The sequence below is a fragment of the Mangifera indica genome, chromosome 13, assembly GCF_011075055.1.
Source record: "Mangifera indica cultivar Alphonso chromosome 13, CATAS_Mindica_2.1, whole genome shotgun sequence".
NCBI lineage: Eukaryota > Viridiplantae > Streptophyta > Magnoliopsida > Sapindales > Anacardiaceae > Mangifera > Mangifera indica.
In genome coordinates, this window is record NC_058149.1 from 15,212,894 (window position 1) to 15,223,193 (window position 10,300).

General features: G+C 38.9%; 1 protein-coding gene across 2 annotated transcripts; it reads right to left on the reverse strand.

The window, feature by feature from the left end:
- Window positions 1-637: 637 nt before the first annotated feature.
- LOC123194346 lies at window positions 638-9,341 on the reverse strand. Of its 2 annotated transcripts, XM_044607526.1 has the most exons (10): window positions 7,801-9,327; window positions 6,744-7,217; window positions 6,351-6,652; window positions 4,877-5,602; window positions 4,519-4,797; window positions 4,157-4,318; window positions 3,130-4,068; window positions 2,813-3,028; window positions 1,639-1,899; window positions 638-1,295 (listed from the first exon to the last, which is right to left on the reverse strand). In XM_044607526.1, exons 1-10 carry the CDS (start codon window positions 9,140-9,142, stop codon window positions 954-956), a joined length of 5,043 nt encoding a protein of 1,680 aa, XP_044463461.1. In that variant the 5' UTR covers window positions 9,143-9,327; the 3' UTR covers window positions 638-953. The 2 variants fall into 2 exon arrangements, with proteins under 2 accessions (XP_044463461.1, XP_044463462.1); XM_044607527.1 differs by lacking the exons at window positions 638-1,295; window positions 1,639-1,899; window positions 2,813-3,028 and having other exon boundaries at window positions 3,301-3,623; window positions 3,697-4,068; window positions 7,801-9,341.
- Window positions 9,342-10,300: the final 959 nt, after the last annotated feature.

Here is a 10,300-nt window from a genome sequence, read left to right on the forward strand (position 1 = left end):
ATCACCATCCAGCTAATGCGAGAGCTGGATTTGAGCTCACCATTCTCCAACTAGATGGAAAAGAAAAGTCTATTCCATGGAAGATTTATATCATCTTCAACGTACACTTCTAACCCAACCAATTCAATTCCAACTCAAATCCACATTCAACTTGAGCAAACTCATCTCAAAGTACCAAGTCAACTTTACTCAAATTTAAGGATTCATCCACGATTCTCCTCTTCTCTGCTATATTACTGTTCACAATGTCACTGTCTGCCCACTAAAATATCTAATTTCAGCCGAAACTCATAACCTACATTTATTCAGGCTCGACTCCCCTCAAATCCACTTCTACTAACAATACCTAATTGACATTGCTCAAATTCACCTCTACAAACAATTCCATCAAATGACTTCACTAGAACTGGACAATATGGATTCAAGCCAAGCTCCAATTGGCCTTTATCTAGGATCGGCTCGACTCAATTCAAATCCACCTCTACAATAACTATATAATAAAAAATGACCAAAATCATTCTAATTCTTAACCACAATAAAGATATATGCTGCCTTCAGCCAAACCTAAATGCTACCAAGAGGCCAACAAAACACAGCACCTTTGAGAAAGAAACAAATAGGGCAGAAGAAGCAAGAATAACAGAACTTTTCAAAAAGCCTATAATTAACTTTATGAAATAAAAAAAAAATTATGGCATTTTGCAACTGTCAGTTCTGTTGGGAACACTCCTGCAATGAATTACCGAAAAAAACTATCCACCCATTCAGCATCCAATTGAGATCTCTATTACTATTATTCCTTTCCCACCATTGTGCTCCAACAGTCCTAAGAGTGAAAAACGCCTAGTGATTAAAAAAAATAACATCCCTTTTCCATATAGAGATGTCAACCGCCAGCTCTCTGTTAGGCCAACAAATGCCTCATCTTATGGTAACCTTTGATACCCGATTGTTTAGGTACGGTTGAACCAGGGTCCAACAGCACCATTCACATGCCCATTGCTGTGAATCCCAACACCATTCGGAATCAGTGACGGAGGCAATCCAACAGCCATTGGCGGTGCACTTGGATATAATACTTGATTGTGTGGAAGAGTGTGAGGACTCGTGAGAGGACTGCCAGCTGGACTCCCTTTACATTGTTGGAGAGTGTGGATTTGCCTAAGCCCTTCTTCATGAATTCGTGCCAGTGTCTCCAACTCCTTCATTGACAGAGCTTCCAAACCAGCACCATATAGCGGGGCATGCCGTGACATTTCTTCTTGAAGCTGAGCCTCGAGGTCTTGAATATATTGCTGCAAAACACAATAAATGCTAAACATCAGTGTGAAACGAGAAAGAAAGAGAAGGCACAGAAGTTCATTAATTTCCAACAGTAGATTATGCTAAATACATGCTCAATTCTGTCCAAATTCAAAACAATTAAGATAATTAACGTCATAAGAGGAATGCAAAAAGAAGATTTAAGACTGGCACGTATTAAATTGCTTCCACCGAAAAATAAAACAATGCTACTGGAAGTTTCAAGGAAGGAACCATATCGAGAGAAGAGGTAGAAAGAAGATGACAATTATGATGATGAAGAGTATGACAAATATAAAGAATTGAAAGGGTTATATATTATGTTGTGGCAAAAACCTGGCATGTCTGCAATTTAGATTCCATGCCATCAATATATGCCTCACATCGAGCAACCTGCTCTTCCTTCTCTCTCTTTTCTCCTTCAGTTTGCCCAACTGTTTGGGTCAACCGTCGAACTTCATCCTCAAGAGACTGACGAATTTCTTCCCGTGTTACATTCTCCGTAGCATATCGTTTCAATTCATCATCAAATCTTTTTCTTGCAGCTTCAGCGCTCTTCAATCTTTCAGCAAGAGCATTTTTCTCCTTCATTACTCTCTGTCATGTTCATAAATTGTTGTAAGAAGAGGTATCAAAACAGTTATCAATACAGAAGGCAAAACAAATAAAAGCTTATTTATCAGAAGATGATCACTACCCCGACTCTTGCAATCGCAGAAGGAAATATAAGTGTAAGCTCATCAACATATATGGGGAAAATATTATTATCATGTATGATTCACCTTCACTGGATGATGTGACATTGCTTCACATTTTCAACATTCCATTCACACATGAAGACATACCAAGCTCAAAGACTTACACATATACTCAGGCACCTATAATGATTTTACTCAAATCTGTCAACTTTAGCTCTTTCTTAAGAAGAGAGTGAGATTTTTGGGCCAACTAAAAATTGGCAAATTAGACACCCTTCAGAAGATGACACAATAGTGAACTATAAAAAAAGAAAACATAAAAATGGCAAAACTTGCCGCCAAATATTACCATTGGCAATGCAGTATAACTTTCCCCAAAACCCATAAGTTCCTCATTATGATCTTCCAACAATCCCGAGGGAAATACATAGAGAACATTGTGATAAAAATTCAAAGTGATCAAGACTCCCCACGACACCTCTTAAAGAGGGTGTACGGCAGTCATCTAGTATTAGACATACAAGTCTCAATGCTGTAATTGATATTCAGATATTGTAGGACCCTCCATCTTCAAAAAGAGCTAGGCAATGCAACTCATAACCCCTCCCTTCCATAACAAAAACCAGCAGACCAACATCTTCAATGGGGGAGAGGTACCACTTAGCTCCAGAGGTGAGAGTGCCGGATAAAATGAAGCAATACCATCAAATACTAATGTATGAATATAAAAGTGATTATTTCAAAAAATATATGGGTAGAATCAACTAATTTTCACCCCAAAAGAGAAAAGAAGAGAGAGAAAGAATTAATACCTTCAATTCATCACGTTTCCGGGATTTCAATTGGGAGAGTTGATTCTCTGCATCATGAAGACGATCCTGAAGAACTTTTTTCTCAGCACTGAGCTTAGCAATTTCATCATCCCGCTCCAAACGAATCCATTCAAGCTGACCTTCAACTTCTTGTATTTGTTCAGAAAGCTCTTTCTTCTCACGAGCAAAGCAATCCATCTCAGCCTTCATTTCAGACTGTCAATCATAAATGGTATCGTCATTTCCAGTAACCCCAAACAATTATATTGAAATAGTGATTCACCAGATCTAGTTATTAGTCAAATCATACTAAGTACCTTGAGACGATTATTTGTGGCCTCAGATTCATTCAACTTCTGTGAGATGATAGCTTTTTCTCTAACTATATTTGCCATTTCAGCCTTCCTCTCTTCACGCATACGTATAATTTCATCTTCACTAGCGCATAGCTGGTGCCAAAGAGCTGCCCGATCAACATTTGCAAGTTCAGCAACCTCCCGCATCATGCTCAGAACAGGTCTAACAATTTCTTGCTCCTCACAGACCAGAATAACCAAAATTTCTAAGTCCAGATCTACTTCACGGCTACTGTCTGTAGTGCTGGTTGCACGGTCAACCAGTCTCTTCAGCATCCTGCCACGGTAGGACTCATCAGGATACCATTTTAACAATATTGTGTACAACATTTTCACAAACCCCCTCACACAAAGGTCTCTAGAGAGGGCCAATGTCTCAGCAAGACCAAGTACACAATTAAAGTCATCATGTTGAACTCTTAGCTGTTCACTGGCCTCTCCCCCTGCAATAACATCTGCATGATGAAAATTTTCAGCAACAAATCTGGCATTATGATTCAATCTTTGAGCAAGGCGTCTTTCCAATACCATGGCTACAGCTTGTGCCACAATGGTTCCTCTAACCACAGCTCTCTCAAAAGTTTGAGCAGCTTCAACAGCAAGACAAGGTATGGATAACATCTCAATCAGTATGTAAATATCAGAAAAATGACAAGTAGCACAGAAGACCTGCTCATCCACCACATGCAACTTTTCTGATGTAGGTCCATTCTCTCCAAACAAGAAGAGCCCACAAGAGCTTGTTGAGCAATTGTCACCAAAATCATCATCGCAATCAATATCTCTAAGTATAGTCTCAGCAACATCTCCCCAACTGTTTACAGTTTTACTTAGAAAATCAAGGACACAAGAAGACACATCTGCACCCAAATTTTTAAGCCTAACACGAACTGATCTAACCTGCAGATAAGAACATACAAGGTTACATATGCTTATGGGGAAACTATGCCAGAAAAACAGGATGTGATGATGACAAGAGAATGCATACTGCTTCCGGAAGATGTTGGCACTGAGATGCAGCTTTAAATATAAAATCTAAGGTTGCTGCTAGTGGTTCATCATTTGAGTCCGTTAAAAACTCGAAAGATTGCAATAAAACGCGTTCCCACACTTCACTGCCACAATCCAGTTGACTTAGGGCACCGAAAACCTGACAACCAAAAATCATCGTAAATAGGCAATGGATGATGTAGCAAAAGATGAGTGTCTAAACTACAAAGTAGTATCTATAAACAATATGGAAACTAGACAACATGTCAATAGAAACAACGGCTCTGGGTTTTTTCTAATAAAGTTTACACATAAAAAAATGCAGTAAATGGAGTGAAGACCTCTGCAAAGCTATCTTACAGGTATCCGTAATGCAGGCTCAGCATCTGGCTTTTGAAGTCGTTCAAGAAGGGCACATGCAGCCAGCGGATGCTCTGAATGCTCTACCAATTTTGGTACCAAAGCAACAAGGTCTGGTTGAAGATGCCTTGGAGCTTTATCCAATACAAGAGAAATCTTCTGCGCTGACTGTGGACGTCGTTTTGGCTCAGGACAGCCCTGTGGAACAGCTCCATCTAAAGCCCTTAGAGAATTGACAATCAGTCCTAAGAGCTCCTCAGATTGCTCTGGCCACTTGGTCTGGAAAGAGTTTGATAAATATGTTAAAGCAAAAGAATTAAGCCAGGAAGATCAACAGTTGCACAATTCAAACTCATACCTTAGTGCAAAGAGAGGCACTTTCCAAAGAACCCCCAGCAGATGTTTCTGGTGGAGAAGTAGGCTGTCCAGGCAATGCTTTCTCAGGTATGACAATACCATTCACATCAGAACTTTGTACAGCAGAGGTACTGCTACCATCATCCACACCAGAATCCAATCTCTCATATACAGGAATTTGAGCAGATTCTGTCGCTCCATTCTCCCTATCAGATTCCAATGGCCTGGCAGCCCCACTGCCATCAAGGGAAGTTTTTGAATTTGCATCAGAAGAATCACCATGAGGACTTCCTTCTGAAGGCTGGCAACATTCCACCATGATATCCAAAAGTAGATCAATTATAGCCTGCTGTAGGACTTTAACTCCCATTAACAAATTCATCACACTGGGGGAAGATTCTTCAGTTTTTGTGACCTTCTTTCCGTCATTACTACCAGAGAGCTTGGTTGGTAGAAGCAAGCGTTTTGCTTTAGCTGGGTCATCAAGATAAACACGAAGGCCAGTCAGAAAACCAGCAATTGCACCAGCATCCATCAGAAGCTTTTCTCTCAGAGTAACCTGTGGCTGTGAAGGATTATCTCCATATGTAAGATGAAACCCAGCTCTTGAAAGAAGATTTCTAATAATATCTTCTTCTTCTCCGCTAATTCCTTCACTGTCCTCAGAATCAATGAGTTCATCAGGATCAGTTGTCAAAGCATCCTGATCATCCTCAGATGCGAAAACCTGACAGAAGAGAAACCAGAAATGAACACATTATTGTCAATCCTGACAGAAGAATGACATAAGCCAAATCACACACTGCTTTATGGCCGGAATAATATGAGCTAAAACATCCTAATCATGCAAATTCATTAATAGAAACTCACTCCAGATAAATTGAACATCTAACAGCCAAGGTCTAAGATACAAACAAGGTTATGTAAATCAGATGTGAGTCATCTAACCATCCATACAGCACAATTTATTCCATAAAAGCTTGAAACCACGAATGTACAAAAACAATAAACAGAAAACTTTTTTCAATTAAAAATATAACACACACGTGTACATAAGCAAACATGGTATGCACCTAGTAGGTTGTTGGCAAAACTTCTCCTGCAGGATGTGGGTGAGATACAGATATACTCCAACAATATCTTCTGTAATTACAACCTTTCATTAAGGAATTAATCTAATCCAGGTATAATACACTGAGGACATTTATAACTCTTTATGCATGTCCATATATATACAACTATTCAAGTTTATAGAAAAGGCAACCTCTAGAAGTGTTTGAATGAAAATTGTGAAAAACACCAGCCAAATCTCCAAGTCAATAGCATCATGAGAATTAATTTCAAGAATATTTTACAACGTCAACAAAAAACCTATTAATACTAATAGGCCCTAACACACCAAAAATTGATCAAACAACACTTGCACATAGTGGATGGCACATAACAATTAGATTGAACAGGCCCAAACTACTAACCTCTAGATCAGAAAATTCAAACCAAGGGCAGCAATCTAATATTTCACAAACAAAAACAACAGTGTCACGCATCAGAAAGCCTGCATCTGCTTCCAACATATCAGACACCTTCATGAATTGCAAAACTGAATTATTCCATGTCTTAGTACATATAGAAGACTCCTTCCACACAGTCTTGGCTGGGTTCTTTTGATTCACCACAGCCATCCTGTATCTGACCCAAAAGTTTTTATCTGGATCACTACCAACAGATTGATCACTCTCTAAATATATACAAATTGTGTCAAATGACTCATACACACCTGCATCATGAAGCAATTAGTTATCATTCAAATAAAGGCAAACAACTGCAACTGCATTTAGAGTGGAGAGAACTCAAGAACAAGCACCCACCAATTCGAAGCTCACATCCACCGGCTTGAAAGAATTTGCTAAAGATTTTTCGAGTTTCCATTATTTCCTTGAAGGACAAGAAGTTTTCCACCTTCCAAGTAAATGAACTTCTTCTCCCAACCTTATCAGTTTGGGTACAAGCATTGGTAGAATCAGTAAACTGATCAGTAAAATCCTGCATTATTGATGTCTCTTTCAAAATGAGAACCTCAGCTGAGAATACAACAGTGTCCTGGACAAGAAAACCAGAATCTTGATCAAAGAGACTTGTTAGCGTCACAAACTCACGCCAACCCCAATCCTTTGCAGCTTTGGAATAGCGATTCTGAGATTCTTTTGTGACTGATTTCTCCTCCATTCTTTGGTTCACAACTGACAATCGATGACTCACAAAACAGCTCCAATCACTAGAAGTATTTCGTGAATCCATAACTTCAAGAAACACTGAAAGGTGGCATGGTGGCTGAGACTGCCCTGATACCATTAAATAAAAGGGAAACTTACATCAGTTCACTCTTGCAAGCTCAAACTAATCCAGGTAATATGATTCTAAGTCCATTGATCCAAGTGTTAGTGAAAAGCCACCATGCATGATGGAAATTCACTTCATTAGGAGAACCTAAGAAATAAGATTAATTTCAAAACCTCAAAGATTGATGCTGAATAGTCCCAAACAGTCACATACAATTGTAGCATATGAAAATTGTCATCACTTACACTTTCCTAGGCGTAGTTTAAGCAAGTGTCAAGAATCAGAGTACAAATGATGAGCCAAATGCATGTTACACTGCTCCAACACCATGAATCATATGATAAAATTTCACCCAACCACTACCCTAAGCAGCTACGAACCTCGCTCAGACAAGCTAGAGAAAAAGCGTCATCCCTCATCAATAAAAATAATACAGGAGCCTCTAGTCTTTATTTATCCATATATTAAGAACAGTAACTTAATATTAAACACAACAATCATATCAACCAACTACAATCCATTAAAAGACACACTAAAAAGATAAGAGTAATACAACATATAAACCACTATAATAGTCTTGCATACCTCTTGGATATACAATGAGACGACAATCTCGGTTTCCAATCTGAAACCTCCTGCTCTTAATGCAGAGCCCTGTAATTTTCCTCTTTTTCAAAAGATCCTTCAACCTCGTGAAATTCTCAATCCTCCAAGTAAACTTCCCCATATGCCCATCTGACTTCCTAGCCCCACTCCCACTCCTCCATCCAACCAACACACCATTCTTTGAGAAACTACTCAACTCCTTGATCACATGGAAGGATGTACTAAACACTGCAGTATCATCCACCAGAAACCCTGATTCAGGCCCAACAAAATCTGCCACCTTCATATAATCATTCCATCCTAAACTAGTATTGTCCCCACTCTTATTATCGGCGGCAAACCTCCCATATGAGTCCCTATGCATGTGATTGGACCCAGGCTTTTGATTCAATACAGACATTCTAAACAAGCACCAACAACTCCTATCCAACAACGCTGTCTTCTCCATATCCTTACTCTCCAAACACATTGACAGATATTCCTGCCCATTTACCGAGCTTTGATACACACTAATCCTCAAATTACACTCTCCAGCGGGGAAAACTGGACTCATTATCTTCTGTGTCTTTATCATTTCCTTGAACAAACTAAAATTATGCACTCTCCAGGTGAATTTCCCAGTCAATACATCAGACACTGGACCCGCAGCCACCGAGGACGATATCATAGATGATGATTGTAACTCATTATTATCACGGGTGAAACTAACAGATTCATTTAAAATCAAAATATCGGCAGTGATTAAAACTGAATCGTTATTGAATAAATACCCTAATTTGGGATCAAAAATGGTAGAGGAAGGGGAAAAGTCACACCAGCCATGCGATTTCTTTTTGCTAGAGAATCTATGCCACGAATCGCGATGTATAGTTTTAGAATCATCTGATAGGTTAACTATCGCTAAGCGGTAACTGGCGAAACAGTCCCATTTCGAAGAAGAAGTGCCCCGAGGGTCCATGATTTGGAGGTAAACGGAGATGTATCCAGGCAAAGCTTGTGAGTCTCCTTTTGGATAAACTAATAAACGACAATCATAACCACCTACCTCGAAGTACTTACTCCACAGTGCCCTAGCTCTGATTCGAGGGAAATTGTGGACCGTCCATCTGCACAAGGCCGAGTACTCTCCTCGCCGATCGACAGTTACGGTTTCTTGCGCCCCACCGATCCCGTCCCTCGGTCCCGCAGATAAGTCCTCCACTCCTCCGGTTGCCGCGGAGAATGAATGAGGTTTTTCGGATGAAGTAGCCGGCTGTGATTGGTCAGATAAAGACGATGATGATATTGATAATGAAACTGCCTCAAATGAACTCTGCTTCATTGCTTTTTTAGGGTTTTTTTTTGGGTTCTCTCTGGTTTATTCTTCTTTATGATCAGTTTTTTTTTTCCTCAGGGAGAGAAATTCCAGAGTTTCCTAGAGAGAGAAACAACGGATGATATTTTGGGGTTAGAGGGTAAGGGAAGGAGGCCATGGGACAATTAGGGGCGCATGATAGTTAAGCTGCGCTGCTCTTAAATTATTTATTTATTTATTTATTTTTGCGTTTTATGCGTGAAGACTGAAGAGCTTCTAATGATGTAGTACGGGCGAGTGTGAGTTTGTTACGTAGGCGTTCATGTGTCAACCGTTGATATATATAGGACTTTACAATGCACGTGCATCTGGTCCCACAATGCATGTGACAAAGGTATAATGCACGTGTGTTCCGTCTCTGAGTCTTCAATTTCCATCGGAACACGTCAGCAACCTGGAAACCCTATTGGGCCCATCATATTCATATCGCGTGGCTCGTCATTTGATCGCGAAGTCTAAAAAAGTCGCTCTGATTTTGATTAACTTTTGTAAAACCTATTTGAGTTTTCAACCATGGAATAAATTCGATGGGGCATCAAACGGTTATTATTGTTAACAAAAGGGGTTGATTGAAACCGCTTGATTGATAATGAATTTGTGGAAGAAGTTGTGTGAAAATTATCGAAGGGAGACAAGAAAATTTGCAAAATGAAAAAATAATAAATTTATTAAAAAATAAGTCCAAAAAAGTATAAGAAAATTTGTAAAAGAAAATGAAAAGTTACCACAACTTTTCCGATGACCCAATTGAATTGAGTTGGCTCAATCCGATATTAATTTGAGATTTAAGGACAAAGGTAGCTACCACTTACCATGAGTACATGTACGTGTCAACTACCAAATTAACACCAACATTTCCACATAAAAAACTTTAAATTCCATTTTAAATTAGTTTTCATATAATAACATAGTTAATAACCTTACCTATCTAGTTAATATGATTATCACATTTTCTTTCAAGACTGAAAGATTATCAATAAATTATGAATTTTGTTATAATTTTACATGTGTGTGTATATATATATATATATATTCAATTAGATTAATAAGTAGCCATGACTATTGATTTTGACTATTTTACCCATGCTAATTTATTATTTTCGACAAAGTCGCTCTTGATTTAGC